At 43.3% G+C, this 18,858-nt stretch overlaps 1 protein-coding gene and 1 long non-coding RNA gene across 2 annotated transcripts in view; one reads left to right on the top strand and one right to left on the bottom strand.

Annotated features, from left to right (window-relative positions):
- The first annotated feature begins 10,554 nt into the window (after positions 1–10,554).
- TRNT1 (tRNA nucleotidyl transferase 1) overlaps positions 10,555–18,858 on the top strand; it is a 25,439-nt gene continuing 17,135 nt past the window's right edge. The window contains 2 exon segments of the mRNA XM_017870733.1: positions 10,555–10,643; positions 12,688–12,862. Coding sequence (XP_017726222.1) covers positions 12,715–12,862 — 148 coding nt within the window. The 5' untranslated portion in view covers positions 10,555–10,643; positions 12,688–12,714.
- Positions 12,811–18,858, bottom strand: part of LOC108528746 (uncharacterized) — a 17,227-nt gene continuing 11,179 nt past the window's right edge. The window contains exon 3 of the long non-coding RNA XR_001885286.1: positions 12,811–12,898. This is a non-coding gene — a long non-coding RNA (uncharacterized LOC108528746). The remainder of the gene's footprint in view (positions 12,899–18,858) is intronic.

The following is an 18,858-nucleotide window of genomic DNA, read 5'->3' as shown; positions in this document are numbered from 1 at the left end:
AATCTGACCTTCCCCATAGAAAGATATCTGCTGTTTGCCTTCAGTTTCTTGGAGTTAATTCTTGTTTGCCTAGAGGACTTGGGGTAGCCAGACAGAAACAATGTGATTTAGGATGAGGATTGGCCATGCCTTACAATCAATATATGTAACAACTACATTGGTTCAGTCCAGAAAGGCAGGGACAACTCGAAGTAGGGAGGGGGCATCGAGGTCACAGGTAGGTGAGAACAAATGGTTATAGGTGTCCGACATGCCTCCTTATATCTTCCTCCTATTGGAATTCAGGCAAACTGACCAGCATTAAGACTAGAATAGAAAACTTAAAACTAATAAGACTCTTTAAGTCTAACAAGAAACACTCCCTTCTATGGATTCTGTCTTCACAATGGGAACCTTGGTCTCCACAATTCTTCATCTTAACTCATTTATGCCAAAGGTTGCAAATGTTTTCTGTGAAAATCAGAACTTGGCAATGACCTTGAACAGCAGGATACAAATAACTCCCACAAGCTTAGCGTTCCAATAATGGAACACTAGGCATAAATAAGTTAAACCAGATATTCCCTTCTATTGATTCTAGATCTTTAGACAATAACTTAACTCTTTAAACCAGTTGCCAGTTAGCAAATTCCTGAATCAACCTATGACCTGGAAACCCCCTCACTTCAAGTTATTCCACCTTTCTGGACTAAAACAATGTACATCTCACATGTATCAAATGATGTCTATGTCTCCCTAAAATGTATATAACCAAGCTGTAGCCCCACCACCTTGACCACATGGTTCTCAGAATCTCTTAGGGCTATGTTGCAGGCCATTGGTTACTCAAATTTGCGTCAGAATAAATCTCTTCAAATATGTTACAGAGTTTGACTATTATCATTGACACAAGTCATCATCTTTTCTCAAGAATAAGCTCACTAAATTTTGAAAGAATTATGAGAACTATTGAAAATTTAAGTACTTTAAAAACTGTTGTTTCAATATACTTGGCTTTGATATACTCCTTTAAATTACAAAGACATTATGGAAAAAAAAATTACAAAGAAATTTGTGTATTTAGAAATACTCCCAAACACTCTGCTCTTACATCCTGATTATGTGCTTAAATTACTTTTATTTTAAAGGGAACCACCATTCTCCAGATTTCTAAACTCAGCCTTAAGTCTAAGTGGTTTCCTCTCAAAATTATTCCTTTTCAATGGCTTCCTCATTTCTGAATTTTTTATTTTGTACATTTCTCGGTTGACTGAATTTATCATTGATTTTCTTCAATAACATCTGTGAAAGGAAAACCTCCAGGCCCCAAAATTACTAAGCTAAGGAAAAAAGTCAAGCTGGGAACTGCTCAGAGCAAAGCTGTCTCCCATTCTATTCAAACTTCTCCCTCCGCTCATTGAGATAGATGCAGATCTGATTGTCTCTTTTGGAAAGGTTAATCAGAAACTCAAAAGAATGCAACCATTTGTTCTCACCTACCTGTGACCTGGATGCCCCCTCTCTGCTTCGAGTTGTCCCCGCCTTTCTGGACTGAACCAATGTAGTTGTTACATATATTGATTGATGTCTCATGTCTCCCTAAATGTATACAACCAAGCTGTGTTCCGACCACCTTGGCCACGTGTAAGGACTTCCAGAGGCTGTGTCAGGGATTCACGTCCTCAACCTTGGCAAAATAAACTTTCTAAATTAACTGAGACCCGTTTCAGATGTTTGGGGTTCACACATCTAATAAATGCAACCGTCGAATAAATGTCTTCCGATTTACTTCATTCACAATATGCTGATATAATAACCTAAGATGATAATTTATTTTCTCATAGTTTTGGTAATAACATTTTCATCTAGGCTTAAAAGTTGTGCTTAATATGATGCCAGTCTTATCCTCTAAAGTAAAATTATTTGATAAACATTTTTAACAGATAATTTATTCATGTCAAATAGAAAAATGTTAGGTAGTTTTCAGACTTTAAAGGGATGAAGTTGAATGTAATACTCATTGATCTCTAGCTAACAAATTTCAGAATTTCAACTATCAGAAGTAAAGAGTAAACTACTAGGAGATATTTGAAATTTATTTTCAATAAGAATTAGAAACAGTAGCAGCAAAAAGTACAGGAGTAGTCTGTTTTCATTCAGCTGTGTCAGCATTGGGTTTATACTTGACAATTTCTGAACTAAGTTGTGTGTCAGCCAGAGTGATGTCAATCAATTAAAGGTCTCAAAGCTGAGAGACAACTTGCATGGGAAAAGATCAACAGAAAAATCTGAAACATCAAATACCTTTACTCTAGTTTCCTTTCAAACAGCATTATAACTTCAATTGTCCCCACAACTTCATAGTCATTACCACTCAGAAAATAAATTTTAATTGTATGACAGTTATGGTCAACAAAACTAAATCAAGATCAAATCAAAACAAAAACATGAAGGTACTTCCTAGCATTACTTAATAATCTATAGTCAGAATTGTCACGTGCATCTGTGTGAAGAGACCACCAAGCAGGCTTTGTGTGAGCAATAAAGCTTTTTAATTACCTGGGTGCAGGTCAGCTGAGTCCAAAAAGAGTCAGTGAAGGGAGATACGGGTGGGGCCATTTTATAGGATTTGGGTAGCTAAAGGAAAATTACAGTCAAAGGGGGTTGTTTTCTGGAGGGCAGGGGTGGGGGTCACAAGGTGCTCAGTGGGGGAGCTTTTGAGCCAGAATGAACCAGGAAAAGGAATTTCACAAGGTAATGTCATCAGTTAAGGCAGGAACTGACCATCTGGATGTGTACATGCAGGTCACAGGGGATATGATGGCTTAGCTTTGGCTCAGAGGCCTGACATTCCTGTCTTCTTATATTAATAAGAAAAATAAAACAAAATAACATTGAAGTGTTGGGGCAGTGAAATTTTTTGGGGGGTGGTAGGCAGAGATGATGGGCAATGTTTCTCAGGGCTGCTTCAAGCGGGATTAGGGACAGAATGGGAACCTAGAGTGGGAGAGATTAATCTGAAGGAAGATTTTGTGGTAAGAGGCGATATTGTGGGGTTGTTAGAGCATTTGTTGTATAGAATGATTAGTGATGGCCTGGATGCGGTTTTGTATGAATTGAAAAACTAACCAGAAGACACAAGGCCCGAATAACAGAAGGAGAAAAAAAACAGGTATTAAAGGACTAAGAATTGGGAGGGCCTAGGACATTCAATTAGAGACAGCCTAAGGGGGTTCAGCATATTACTTGCTTGGTGAGTTTTTATGCTTTATCTAAGTTTTTGGGGTGCAGTCCAAGTTGGGCTGGTGTCTGGAATGAGACTGGGACCTAATAAAAAGGAGAGTCCACACAGGAGCTCACACGGGCTGCAACCTGCAGCATTCCGAGGACAGGCCTGGATTCTGAGAAGGGAAAGTGGTAAAAGTATTGTCTAGTCTTTCTTAAATTGGTGACTGAGTTTGGTGAGGTGTGTTTTTAAAAAACCATTAGTCCATTCTACCTTTCCTGAAGATTGAGGACGGTAAATGATGTAAAGGTTTCAATAAATACCAAAAGCCTGAAAAACTGCTTGGGTGATTTGACTAATAAAGGCCGGTCTGCTATCGGACTGTATAGAGGCGGGAAGGCCAAACTGAGGAAGGGAAGAAATGACTGTGGTGGTCTTCTCAGACCCTGTGGGAAAGGCCTCTACCTATCCAGTGAAAGTGTCTACCCGGACCAAGAGGTATTTTAGTTTCCTGACTGGAGGCATGTGAGTTAAGTCAATTTGCCAGTCCTGGTGGGTGGCAAAACCTTGAGTTTGATGTGTAGGGAAGAGAGGGTGCTTGAGAAATTCTTGAGGAGTGGTAGAATAGCAGATGGAACACTGAGAAGTGATTTCCATGAGGATAGATATCCACAATGGAAAGGAAATGAGAGGTTCTAAGAGACAGACTAGCAGCTTGTAACTTACATGCAAGAGGTTATGAAATGATGACAAAACAGATTGGGCCTGTGAGGCTGGAAGGAGATATTTTCCTTGGTCTAAGCACCATTTGCCTTGTGTGGGAAGAGATTGATAGGTGGAAGTTTCAGCGGGGTAGTAGGTGGGAGTGACCAATGTGAAGGAGAAAAACTTACCGTGAGGGACAGAAGTTGGAACTCTAGCTGCTTTTTTAGCTAACTTATCAGCATAAGCATTGTCCTGAGTGATGGGATCTGATGCCATTTGATGGTCCTTGCAGTGAATGACTCTAGCTTCCTTTGGAAATAAACCGACTTTGAGAAGCATTTTTACTAAAGAGGCATTAATGATGGAGGACTTTTGCATAGTGAGGGAAATCTCTTTCAGCCTACATAACAGCATGGTGGTGCAGAATATGGAAGGCATATGTAGAGTCAGTATAAATATTGCCACATAGTCCTTTTGTAAGAGTGAGGGCCTGAATTAAGGCAACTAGTTCAGCTTGCTGAGAGGTAGTGGAGGGTGGCAGAGCCTCAGTGATAGATGTGGAAGATACTATACCATAGCCTGCCTTTGCTGGTGAGTGGTGATTAGGCCTGGTGGCACTGCCATCAATAAACTAAATGTGATCAGGGTGAGGAACAAGGAAGAAGAAAATATGGGGAAATGGGGTGAATGTCAGGTGGATCAGAGAGATGTAGTCATAAGGGTCAGGTGTGGTATCTGGAATAATGTGAGAGGCCGGATTGAAGTCCAGGCCAGTAACAAGGGTAACTGAGACTCAACAAAGAGTGAGTATAGCTGAAGGAGTCAGGGAGCAGAAAGTATATGCATCCCGTGGGAGGAAGAAAATAGATTTTGGAAGTTATGAGAACTGTAGAGAGTGAGTTGAGCATAGTTTGTGATTTTTAGGCCTCTAAAAGTATTAAGGCAGCGGCAGCTGCTGCACACAGATATGAGGGCTAGGCTAAAACAGTAAGTTCAAGTTGTCTGGACAGAAAGGCTACAGGACGCAGTCCTGGCTCTTGTGTAAGAATTCTGACCTTACTAACTATGCCTAAGAAGGAAAGGAGTTGTTTTGTAGAAGGGATTGGGGTTAGGGAGAATCGCTGGACACGATCAGCAGGGAGAGCACATGTGTTTTTATGAGAATTATGCCGAGATAGGTAACAGATGAGGAAGAAATTTGGGCTTGACTGAAGTAATGCGGGCTGTCTGTAAATCCTTGCGGCAGTACAGCCCAGGTAATTTGCTAAGCCTGATGGGTGTCAGAGTCAGTCCAAGTGAAAGCGAAGAGAGGCTGGGATGAAGGGTACAAAGGAATAGTGAAGTCATGTTTGAGATCTAGAACAGAATAATGGGTTGTGAAGGGAGGTATTGAGTATAGGAGAGTATATGGGTTTGGCACCATGAGGTGGATAGGAAAACAATTTGATTGATAAGGCGCAGATCCTGAACTAACCTGTAAGCCTTGTCTGGTTTTAGGACAGGTAAAATGGGGGAATTGTAAGGGGAGTTTACAGGCTTTAAAAAGCCATGCTCTAATAGGTGAGTGATAACAGGCTTTAATCCTTTTAAAGCGTGCTGTGGGATGGGATATTGGCATTGAGTGGGGTAAGGGTGATTAAGTTTTAATGAGATGGTAAGGGGTGTATGATTGGTCTCTAAGGAGGAAGTAGAGGTATCTGATACTTGTGGGTGAAGGTGGGGAGATACAAGGGGAGGAGGCGAAGGAGGCTTTCAACTGGGGGAAAAGGTGGCAATGAGGTGTGGCTGTAACCTAGGAATAGTCAGGGAAGCAGATAATTTAGTTAAAATGTCTTGGCCTAATAAGGGAACCGGGCAGGTGGGGATAACTAAAAAGGAGTGCATTAAAGAATGTTGTCCAAGTTGGCATCAGAGTTGGGGAATTATAAGAGGTTTAGAAACTTGGCCATCAATACCCACAACAGTTATGGAGGCAAGGGAAACAGGCCTTTGAAAAGAAGGTAATGTGGAGTGGGTAGCCTCGGTATTGATTACCTTCCACTGTGACAGTTACCTAGAGCATCTGGGATGGTCCTGTAGGCTTCCGAGGTGATCAGGCAGTGTCAGTCTTCAGCTGCTAAGTCGAGAAGATCTGGGAAGGAGTCGAGAGCCTTGGGCTAGAGTTCCAGGGGCTCTGCAAGTGGCTGCCAGGTGAGTTGAACAGTCCTATTTTCAGTGAGGTCTCGCACAGATGGGACATGGTTTAGGAGGAATTCTGGACTGCAGACATTCCTTGGCCTAGTGGCCAGATTTCTGGCACTTGAAGCAAGCTCCTGGCAGAGGATGCTCTGGAGGAACCTCTGGCAGCTGCGGTTCAGGCGTTTGGAGTTCTTGTGTGCTGGAGATGTGACTGGGATTTCTCTCACAGTGGAGGCAAGGAATTGCAACTCAGATATACATTGCTACTTGCCTGCCTCTACTTTATTATTATACACCTTGAAGGCGAGATTAAGTCCTGTTGTGGGGTTTGAGGGCTGGAATTTAATGTTTTGGGTTTTATTTAATGTTGGGAGCAGATTGGGTAATAAAATGTATATTGAGAATAAGACGGCCTTTTGACCTTTTAGGGTCTAGGGCTGTAAAGTGTCTCAGGGTTGCTGCTAAACGAGTCATGAACTGGGCTGGGTTTTCATATTTGATGAAAAGAGCCTAAACGCTAACTGATTTGGGAGAGGTCGGATAAAGAAAAGGAGCATTAACCTTGACTATGTCTTTAGCTCTAGTCACCTTTTTAAGAGGAAATTGCTGGGCAGGTGGGGGAGGGCTAGTCGTGGAACAAACTGTAAGCTAAACAGGGTGTGAGGATGGGAGGTGATTATAGGGTAGGGGAGCAGAGGCTGATGAAAAATTGGGACCTAGCTCGGCCTGGTGAGGACGGGAGAGGTCAGATGGGTCTGTAGAAAAGGAAGATCAGAAAGACTCAGCGACACTTGGGGTTGGGACTGAGGGGACAGGCGGGAGGGAAAGAAGAAAGATTTGGAACGAGTTGCATTGGTAACAGAGACTAAGGAGGGACTGATGTGTAAAAGAATGCCTGGACGTCAGGCACCTCAGACTGTTTGCCCACTTTATGACAAGAATTATTTAGATCTTGTAGGATGGAAAAATCGAAAGTGCTGTTTTCTGGCTATTTGGAATTACTGTTGAGTTTGTATTGGGGTCAAGCGGCACTGTAGAAGAAAAAAAGGCATTTAGGTTTTAGGTCAGGTGTGAGTTGAAGAGGTTTTAAGTTCTTGAGAACACAGGCTAAGGGAGAAGAAGGAAGAGTGGAGGGTGTTGCCCATAGTGAAGGAGGCAAGCCTAGAGAAAAGAGAGAGTAAAGACACGGAGAGAAGGGGTCAGGGGGTTCTTGCCCTCCAGAAAAGCGGGAAAGGGGTCACGACATGGACATAAGGAGTCGGGGGGTTCTTGCCCTCCAGAAACGCGGGAAAGGGGTTGGGACACAGAGATTAGGGGTCAGGGGGTTCTTGCCCTCCAGAAAAGTGGGAAAGGGGTCGGAAGGTTCTTGCCTCCCAGAAACGCAGAGAAGGGGTAGAGACAGGGAGAGAAGGGGTTGGGGAGGTTCTCGCCTCCCAGAAAAGTGGTACTTGCTGCTAAGGGTGAAGGACCAAGGCAGGCATCCCTGCATGGTCAGACACCTCTGAAATGTGGGTGAATAATCAGGCAGGCATCCCCGTGTGATTTAAACACCAAGGGAAGACTGTCTTCCAGAGTCCGTGACTGGCGCTGGAGTTTTGGGTCCATGGATAAAAACTTGTCTCCTTTGTCTCTACTAGAAAAGGAAAGAAACTGAAATTAAGAGAAGGGAGAGATTGAAGTATGGCGCCAAGATTGAAAGGAGAAAGAGGTTGAGGGATAGTGAGAGAGGTCGGAGAAGAGAGCAAAAAGAGGCCGCTTACTGGATTTAAAATTGGTGAGATGTTCCTTGGGCTGGTCGGTCTGAGGACCCAAGGTGGTAGGTGGATCTTTCCCACGGAGCAAAGAGCAGGAGGACAGGGGATTGATCTCCCAAGGGAGGTCCTCTGCTCTGAGTCACAGCACCAAAATGTCATGCGTGTCCATGTGAAGGGACCACCAAACAGGCTTTGTGTGAGCAATAAAGCTTTTTAATCACCTGGGTGCAGGCGGGCTGAGTCCGAAGAGTCAGTGAAGGGAGATAGGGTTGGGGTCATTTTATAGGATTTGGGTAGGTAAAGGAAAATTACAGTCAAAGGGGGTCGTTCTCTGGCAGGCAGGGTTGGGGGGGGGGGTGACAAGGTGCTCAGTGGGGGAGCTTTTGAGCCAGGATAAGCCAGGAAAAGGAATTTCACAAGGTACTGTCATCAGTTAAGGCAGGAATGGGCCATTTTCACTTCTTTTGTGGTGGAATGTCATCAGTTAAGGCAGGCACCAGCCATCTGGATGTGTACCTGCAGGTCACAGGGGATCTGATGGCTTAGCTTTGGCTCAGAGGCCTGACACTACAGAATGTGTATAGGCTATATGCAAATACTATGCCATTTTATATAAAGAACTTGAACACTGGTTGGGGTGATGTTCTGGAACCAATACTCCATGGATACGGAAGGACAACTGTATGTACACATGTATATATACACTATATATTTACAAGGCCAGAAATTGTTGAGGGTGCCCAGCACAGTAAGTGGTACGAAATAAGTTATAATAGTTATATTAGTGTTGCCTTCATTGGTGGTGATTTGGAGAATCTATTCTAGGTGGGTACAGCAACGGAGAGTTTGGTCCAGTTTGTCTAGGGTCATGGTGGTGAGAAATAGGAGACAAGCCTGAAAGGATGATTTGGGGTTTTCCTTGTTCTATTAAGGCACCGGATTATATCAATGCTGTGCATCTGAATGTCAATTTGGAAAGCCAGTCCTGTGCTTCCAGAAACAGGATATTTAACACCTTGAAGAGGTGTGGTAATTGAACATTTTACTTTTTAGTAAAATGTTTTTACATTTTAGGGAGCCTATGGAGAGTGGGGCTGAAAAGTTTAGGAAGAACAGGTAGGCATGTGGGGCGGGCAAAAGAACAGAAACACCATGCACATACATTTTTCTAGGAAAATTTTAGGGAAAGCTAAGTGATGTAAAGTTACACTTAAAAGACTACACATTTTCAGCCGGGCACAGTGGCTCACACCTGTAATCTCAGCACTTTGGGAGGCCAAGGCCTGTGGAACACGAGGTCAGGAGTTCGAGACCAGCTTGGCCAACATGGTGAAACCCCGTCTCGGCCGGGCGCGGTGGCTCAAGCCTGTAATCCCAGCACTAAAGGATTTTAAAATTATATATACATAGAATATACACGTGTGTGTGTGTTTGTGTGTGTGTTTGTGTGTGTGTAGGATAAAGCTATATTCTTAATTCAGCTCCATTAGTCTGCAGCAGTTGGGTAGTGACATTCACAATGGCCTCAATCCAAAGAAGAAGCATTTGATATTTGATATTTTTTATAAGAATATAATCTTTCCGGCCGGGCGCGGTGGCTCAAGCCTGTAATCCCAGCACTTTGGGAGGCCGAGACGGGTGGATCACGAGGTCAGGAGATCGAGACCATCCTGGCTAACACGGTGAAACCCCGTCTCTACTAAAAATACAAAAAACTAGCCGGGCGAGGTGGCAGGCGCCTGTAGTCCCAGCTACTCAGGAGGCTGAGGCAGGAGAATGGCGGAAACCCGGGGGGCGGAGCTTGCAGTGAGCTGAGATCGGGCCACTGCACTCCAGCCTGGGCGACAGAGCGAGACTCCGTCTCAAAAAAAAAAAAAAAAAAAAAAGAAACCCTGTCTCTACTAAAAATTAGCTGGGCGTGGTGGCAGACACCTGTAATCCCAGCCACTCAGGAGGCTGAGGCAGAAGAATAGCTTGAAACTGGAAGTCGGAGGTTGCAGTGAGCCCAGATCATGCCAGTGCACTCCAGCCTGGGCAACAAGAGTGAAACTTCGTCTCATAAACAAACAAACAAAAACTACACATTTTCGCACTTTAAGGGCTCAAGGGTTGTATTCCCACTCCTTTGCTACTCTCTTTGCTCTTCTCCGCTCTAGAAAAAATGAACTGACTCAAATCTAAGTTTTCTACTTTACAGCTGGGAAGCCTCCAGGTCAAGGAGGCCAATGGTTACACAAACCAGGTAAGAAAATAAAATATGCCGAGTAATTTCATAGAACCAGAGGGCTTAGATTTCGAATGCGTGTGAATGTCAACTGTGGACTTAACCCTATGCAGAGATTAGAGTACAGAATAGTTAAACAAGAATAAAATAACATTTACCGAACAATCCGTCCTACCCTGGGTTAGGTTTTATTAACAGTCTCATTTTGAAAAGGCAGACAGCTGCCAGTTGTCCCAGATCGCACAGGCATACCGCGCAAATGGGCGTCTGAGCAGCTCAGGGCCAGCCAGAGGTGCGGTAAGAGGCGCGCAATTAAACGAATGCGCTTCGGTTTCTTCAGGGTCCCCCGAGGCTCCGCTTCACCCAGGCAGGCCTCGGCGGGGCGGCGAAACCGGCTCAGAGCTTAGCCTCACTGTGGGGAGGGGCGAGGGAAGCCGGAAGCCCTTCAGTCCGGCCCCGCCTCTGCCCTCGCACTGCCGCGACTTCCCATTCACCGCCAGTGTGCGTTGGCGACGTCACCGCGTTCACTGTCCCGGAAGTGCGCGTGGTGGCGACGGCGACCGCGGCAGTGGGGCCGGTAAGCGGGCTCGCGCCGCTCAGAGGGGCAGAGTTGGTGGCGTGGGTTGCCGCCCCGCCCCTTCCTACCTGCTGTGGGCCAGGGGAGCCGCCGCCCCGGGTAGACGGGAGTGGGAAGTGCCCAGAGGCCTCCTCAGCACTGGACATAAGAGCCCCGACGCGGAGGTCGTGTCCCCGCCACGTTTCTGGCGACCGCAGGCGCGGATTCCTTGGCTTCCCCCAGCACTTTCCCCTCCGCGCGGACGGCCCCGAGACGCTTTTTCACTGGGCCTTGTCGCCAGCACCCGGCGTGGGGGCGGGACGCGCCTTTTCAGGGCCGGGGTCCCCAGAGCGTTTTCCTGAGTTGAGGCGGGGGTGCAGGGAAACTGAGTGGGTCTTTCCGCCCCACGTGGCCTGCTGGGAAGCGCAGCTTCTCCAGCCGGCTTCCGTGGAATGGAATGGTTTTTCTCTGCAAGTTTGCACCGGGGCCACTGGAGAGCTGCTGCTGTCTCCTTATGGGCAGAACCCCTGTATGGGGGGAACAAGGATGTGATAGGTAGAAGGGAAGGCAGGGTGTGCTGGAAATCAGAGGAGATTGCAAGATGGCAGGAAAATAATGAGGAAAATGGCAGCAAAACTAATTAATTCATAGGAAAATAGAATTCCTAGGCGCTATCCCAGGGTCATGAATTCTCCAGTGCAGGTGGGGAAGGAGGGTGATACTTGTGCCCAGTAATTTCATAGGACCGGAGGGCTTATGTGACACCTGTGACCATGACAAGTTCTGGAGTCCAGAAACTCGGATAGAGTTTCTAGAACCCCGCACCCTTCACATACTGACTGAAGCCCTGCTCTGGGGAGAGTGCCATTACAGTACCATGTGGCATGCGAGTGTAGTGGTAATGCTCCCCGACCAAACCGCTAAACCGAGGGTTAGACTGCTTATTCTCGCCGCCCAATAACGAGATGCAGATAAATTAGGAAAGAAGGGAGTTTTTTTCTGTAACCGGGTACAGGGAGAAGGCCTGGAAAATATCCCAGACCAACTCAGAATTACAAAGTTTTCCAGAGCTTATATACCTTCTAAGCTATATGTATATGTGTAAGTGTTGCATTCATCTAAAGACATAAGTGATTAATGAATTATCTATAAGATCTGCGTCCTGAAGACCTTCCTCAGGAGCCTTAGTAAATTTACTTAATGTAATTGGGTTCAGGTGCTGGGGTGATTACCCTTATATTCTCTGCTGCTAAATCATGGAGGTTTGCGGAGTTCCCTCAGACCGCTAGTAAACTTGTTTGTGGAGGCCTGGGGAGTTTCCTCGGATGCCCAGTAAAACTTGTTTAATTCTAAACGGATCCTGTTAAGAATTCCTTTGTGGCTGGGCGCGATGGCTCCTGCCTGTAATCCCAGCACTTTGGGAGGCCGAGGAGGGCAGATGACTTGAGGTCAGGAGTTCGAGGGCAGTCTGGCCAACATGGTGAAACCCTGTCTGTACCCAGAAGTATAAAAAATTAGCCGGGTGTGGTGGCATGTGCCTGTAATCCTGGCTACTTGGGAGGCTGAGGCAGGAGAATCGCTTGAACCCAGGAGGCGGAGGTTGCAGTGAGCAGAGATCGTGCCATGGCACTCCAGGCTGGGCGACAGAGGAGACTCCATCTCAAAAAAAAAAAAGAATTCCTTTGTTATTTTATCATGCTTCAAGGTCCAGGAAAGTCTTAGGCAAAACTCTTGCTGGGCTTTTGTTACATTCCACCCTTGTTTAAGGGCACTGGCTAGCTCTTTCACCTTTTAATATGAAACTCAACCACTCAGTACTGAAACAGTTGTTACGGAGGCCTGCATTAGTTAGACCCCGCCTGCCACAGTAAGTGCTTCTGGAGAACAAAACCAGGTAGATACATATAGATCTAGTCTTAATCCCTCAAATTGACACCTTTTTCAGTTTTTTCATCTGAACAAGAGATGAGTTTCTGAGTTGATCAACATGCAATGTGTCCCTTTATTTTCCTTCACTTTCCTTCACTTTTAATTTCATTGGTATGCCTGTGTGTTTGCCTTGTAGACGAGTAGTTGGTGACTGCCTCTCCAGATGCTGAGGTGCCTGTATCATTGGCACAGGCCAGTACTGAGCTGTAGGTGGAATAGGCTGTGCCTTCTGAAGCAGTATCTATTTACAATGAAGTTGCAGTCTCCCGAATTCCAGTCACTTTTCACAGAAGGATTGAAGAATCTGACAGGTGAGAGATGAGGATACCTTTTCTTGATCTGGAAACCTGTATAAATGGAGAAGTAGAGGGTTAACTTTTTAAGCCTACATTTGGATATTTTCATTGTTGTTTTAATTATTTTTTAAGAAAAAAAAAAATAAGTAGAGGGTCTCTCTTTGTTGCCCAGGCTGGTCTCAAACTCCTGGGCTCAATCCTTGGCTTCCCAAAATGCTGGGATTACAGGTGTGAGCCACGGTGCCCAGTCTGTATGTTTTCATTGTTGGAAGAAAGGGTTGGCTGGGTGTACCCAGCCTGTAATCTCTTGGGGAGGCCAAGGTAGGAGGATTGTTAGAGCCCAGGAATTTGAGGCTGCAGTGAGCTATGATCATGCCACTCTAGCTTGGGCAACAGAGTGAGACCCTGTCTCAAAAAAAAAAAAAGAAAGAAAGAAAGAAATATTAAAAGAAAAAAGAAAAGCTTACATATGGGTGATCCAAAAATACAGCTAAATCACTGGAAAAGGCAAGAAGTTGACTGCAATAAAAAGCATGGCTTTTCTGTATGCTGTGCTAAGTACTTTCCATACATTACAGGACTGGTCCTACTGACTTAATGAGTACGTACATTTTGACTTGTTATGTGGAAAAGGAAACAGATTCTTAGGCATGTGAAGTGTTTTGCCTGTGTTTCTGTAACTACTAACTAGAGAGCTGGGTTTCGAACTTACACAGTCTGATTTCAGAGCCCAGCTTGTAACCACCAAGCTCTGTTTCCTTCCTAGGTATAAGTGCTTTCATGAGAACTGAAGGAAGAAGGAAATAGGAGTTACCTCCATTGTGCACGTTGCAAAACCTGTCTGGAAGGAGTATAGGAAATGGCTTTAGCTAAGCGCCTGACTTCAGTAGTTTCTTGCTGTTGCCACAGTTTTATTAGTATTGGTTCTTAATGTCATCTACTGATGTTGCTATAAAGCAGCCACACGTGGCATTACAAAGCCTGTGGGAATTTTAGTAGCACCTAGCACCTTCATAAATATATTTAATGGTATATATAGAAATATGACCTAAACAGCACTGGCTATCTATTAGATTTACCTGGGGAGCTTTAAAACACATGCTGGGGTTCTACCTGCAGCCTACTGAATTAGAATATCTGGGTGGGATGACCATCTATGTTTTAAATAAAAGCTCCACAAGTTAATTCTGATGCAAGAAGATAGACGAACCATTACTTTAACATGACTCACTTTATATTACCTTATTCTCAAAGCTACTTTCCTGTTCTTGAAATTAGATGATGGCTTTTTAGGTAGGTGCCAGAGATAAATGGCCCAGAATATGTTGATTCTTTTAGGCAGACTTTAAGTAGAGGGGTTAAATGCAGATTTGGTTATGCCGATGCTTCACTATCTTTTTTAATTGGAGAGAGTGAAAATTATTAAAAATTCACTGTCCAATAGAAATTTATGAGCCCATATGTAATATAAACTTTTCTACTAACCACATTAAAAAGATAGAAATGGTAAAATAAATTTTAATAATTATTTTAGTACATCTAATTTAATCCAATATATATAAGATACTATCAGTATGAATTTTGTATAAAAATTGTTCATGAGACTGGGCACAGTGGCTCCCACCTGTAATCCTAGCACTTTGGGAGGCTGGGGGTGGTGGCTCTAACCTGTAATCCCAGCACTTTTGAGTGGCTGAGGCAGGTGGATCAATTGAGCCCAGGAGTTTGAGACTAGCCTGGGCAACATGGTGAAACGCCATCTCTACTAAAAATAGGCAAGCATAGTGGTATGTGTCTGTAGTCCCTGCTACTTGGGAGGCTGAGGTGGGAGGATCACTGAAGCCTGGGAGGTGGGGGTTGCAGTAAGCCGAGATTGTGCCACTCCACTCCAGCCTGGGCGACACAGACCATGTCTCAAAAAAAAAAAAAAGTTATTAATGAGATATTTCATATTCTTACTTGGAAGTGTTTGAAATCTGGCATGCATTTAATACAGCACATCTGAATTCAGACTCACCACATTTTAAGTGCTCAGTAAGTACAAGTGGCTACTGTTTGAATAGTGCAGATTTTGAAACTCTGATTTTGGGTTGAGTTGAAGTTTTTTTCTTTCTGTGTATGCCCTTCACAGCCCCCAATTTTTCAACTTCAATTGCAAGAGGCCTCTTGGAAGAAGGAGTAGTAATTAACTCTTGATGGCCTAACTCAGGTCATTCTGCATTTTTTGGAAATAAGGTTCTAGATATTGATTACTATAGTTTCTTGAACATCATTTTAACAAGTGTGTTTAACTTTCTAAACCTGACATTGAGAACTGGATTTTCTCCACCCTGAGAAATGAGGTTCTAAGGAAGTTAGAGCCTAAGTGGTATGGTAAGGTAGAGGTGGTGGTTGCTTTCAGAGTCCTGTCCTTAAAGGACTAGCAAATGAGAACATGGATATATTCTAAAGTTGACTTTTTCTAGGCTACTGGAGAAGTGGCAAGAATGGAATCTTTTAGTGCAACGATCAACAAGTTAGAATGTCAAAGACTTGGGTGCCCTGGTAAAATGTAATGTTCTGTATAAAAACAAAATGTACAAAAACACACAGCCTTTGTGATGGCTGCTGTATAGTGATACTTGGAGTTTAAATCCTGTACCAATGTTCAAATCTTAATAGCTGCTTTGCCATGTGTAAAATTAGTTTTCAGTATGTAAGAATATGAGAGACTAGAATAGTGTATTATTGTCATATCATAAGGGTTTTATAATTTGTCAGGTTATTTTATGTATCTTTCTTTTTGCTTCAGGACAATCACATGCCAGTGGTATATAAGATTATTTCTCAGCTGGCTGCAGTAGCTCATGCCTGTAATCCCAGCACTTTGGGAGGCTAAGGTGGGAGAATTGCTTGAGCCCAGGAGTTAGAGACCAGCCTGAGCAACATAGTGAAATCCCGTCTGTACAAAAATAATAATAATAAATTTAGCCAGTTATGGTGATGCACACCTGTAGTCCCAGCTACTCAGGAGGCTGAGGCAGGGGGTTCCTTGAACTTGGAGTCAAGCTACAGTGAGCTGTGACAGTGCCACTACATTCCAGCCTGGATGACAGTGAGACCCTCTCTCAAAAAAAAAAAGATTATTTTTCTGTCCTAGAGATGAAGCTGAAGTTCCCAATGCGGATGATTTTTGCCTGAGCTAACAGCAGTAATAGATGAGCAAGGACTTCTTTGGTCTGTTGGCTGTTGTCTATAGGTGGTGATAGTGCTCAGTGTTATGTGATGTCAGAAGGTCATCATATTAAAATTTAGCACAATAGGAACAACTGATCACTCTCTTGAAGTCCGGAACTCTTAGAACAGATGGTCTGTTTTCCTGTAGTAATGCTTACATCATGTCTTCCCACTCATAGCTCCCACTCACTGCCCCTTACCCCACCCCAGCCTCCAGTTGTCAAAATTCAAAGCTGTAAAGGGAAGAAGTTCATGAAAATTTAATTAAAATTAACATTAAAAGAGGTGATAATTATAAAAGTTTTCTGACATTAATGTATGGTCTTTTGAATTGCTGATAAGAATAACAATTGCATTCTATCAGATGTGGCATTTGGAGCAAATAAACACAGTTTAGGGATGATGGGAGTCTGCATTTCTTGACTTTTAGGCTTAAGTTTGCAGTTAAATTTGGTTGCATTAGGTGTTGTTTTCACTGAATTATTTCATTGAACGTAGCTTGCAAAGTCTTTTGAAATGTTGACTGCATCCCTGTTTCTGTAAGATTGAAGATATCAGTAACAGGAATAAATACATCTTTAAGGTTGATAGTCCCTGCTGTTTTAGGCCAATGTGAAATTATGCTTTTCTTATAATTTTTATGACTGCTCTTTCATATAGACAGATAAATATGCCTTGATATGTCTTTCTCAATTGTCTTAAATGTTATTTTGAAAATCCTGAATGGCAAGTTTTTTGGAATGGTTTAATAACATAGGGCTGATCAAAATGGTGAATACATTACTTTGAGTTCTGGATCTCTTTGTAATGCAGTTAACTTACTAACTTTGAATTTACCGTTTTATTTTAGTAAAGCCAGCATGAGAATCTTAAATCAGTAGTTATCTATGTAAATTAAGCCTTGACCTTCTTCATTCCATTATTTATAGTAGGTTCAAATGAATGTAAAACTTGCCCTTTATTTGCTTGAATTTCAGAACAGCTACTTGATACTGTTTTCAGAAAACTTAAAAAATCCCAATACTTTCCAGTGAAGTCATTCTTTTTTTTATAGCTAGAATATCCTAATTCAGTTTAATTATGAGCCAAATTGGTATAAAGATGAAGAAGATAGGTTTTCTACCCTGAGAAGTGGGGAGACAAAGACATAAAACAGGTAATTTTAATATAATTGGTATGTATAAAGATACACTGTACTAGTCTCTTAGAAGAAATTCACCTAACCTCACCTTCAGGCGAGGCTTCCTAAAGTGAATCACAACAGATAAGTAAGAGTGAGCTAGATCAGTGTTTTCCAACTGGGTAGTTACCTCTTAGTGGGCCATGAAGTCAATTTAGTGGTCATGACCTGTATTTAAAAAAAAGAAAGAATAGAATAGATTGCATGGTATGAAGGGCAGGTTTTCTTTTATGATACTTTTGTTTGCCATGTAGACATACAAATTTCAGTGACTGCTATGCGAATGTCTTAGCGTGGGTTATGGGCCAAGAAGTGTGACAGCCAGCCATTGAGCTAGCATAAATTGGGGAGGTGTTTCAGCGAAGTGACTCACACAAGCAAAATTATGGAGGAAAACTATGGGGAGAGTTTGGTGTAGACAGCTGGTGCAGGCAAAGTGTGATGCAAAGTTTAGCAAGAGATGAGACAAATGGGTCATGGAAGCCTTTGGATATAGCACTGAGGAATTTGGGTACTGTGTTGTGGGTAGTTAGAAGGAGCAGTTAATGCGTAGCATAATTAACCTGGTGTTTTGGGTACTGTGTTGTGAGTAGTTAGGAGGAGCAGTTAATGCATAGCGTAATTAACCTAGTATTTTAGATCCCCAGGTCTGGATGGTGGAGGCTGGATTTAAGGGACGCCATGTGGTCCTGGAAGTGGGCCTTGATGGGAAATGTGGCATTAGGGGAATATGAGCACTTCCTCTTGGGGAGAGCTTGTGGAAAAGATATCCTTAATTAAGAGGGTAGAGGGAGGGAGCATTTGTTTTTTTTTTTTCTTTTAATTATACTTTAAGTTCTAGGGTACATGTGCACAAGGTGCAGGTTTGTTACATATGTATACATATGCTTTGTTGGTGTGCTGCACCCATTAACTTATCATTTACCTTAGGTATATTTCCTAATGCTATCCCTCCCCACTCGCCTCTCCCCACAATAGGCCCCGTTGTGTGATTTTATCCCTTCTGTGTCCAAGTGATCTCATTGTTCAATTCCCACCTATGAGTGAGAACATGTGGTGTTTGGTTTTCTGTTCTTGCGGTAGGTTGCTGAGAATGATGGTTTCCAGCTGCATCCATGCCCCTACAAAGGACACGAATTCATCCTTTTTTATGGCTGCATAGTATTCCATGGTGTATATGTGCCACATTTTCTTAATCCAGTCTGCCACTGATGGACATTTGGGTTGATTCCAAGTCTTTGCTATTGTGAATAGTACAACAATAAACATATGTGTGCATGTGTCTATAGCAGCATGACTTATAATCCTTTGGGTATATCCCCAGTAATGGGATAGCTGGGTCAAATGGTATTTCTAGTTGTAGATCCTTGAGGAATCGCCACACTGTTTTCCACAATGGTTGAACTAGTTTACAGTCCCACCAACAGTGTAAAAGTGTTCCTATTTCTCCACATCCTCTCCAGCACCTGTTGTTTCCTGATTTTTTAATGATTGCCATTCTAACTAGTGTGAGATGGTATCTCATTGTGGTTTTGATTTGCATTTCTCTGATGGCGAGTGATGATGAGCATTTTTTCATGTGTCTGTTGGCTGTATGAATGTCTTCTTTTGAGAA

Source organism: Rhinopithecus bieti, unplaced genomic scaffold (assembly GCF_001698545.2).
Source record: "Rhinopithecus bieti isolate Rb0 unplaced genomic scaffold, ASM169854v2 scaffold_5101, whole genome shotgun sequence".
Lineage (NCBI taxonomy): Eukaryota > Metazoa > Chordata > Mammalia > Primates > Cercopithecidae > Rhinopithecus > Rhinopithecus bieti.
Note: the sequence above shows the minus strand (reverse complement) of the source record. Positions and strands in the feature narration are given on the sequence as shown.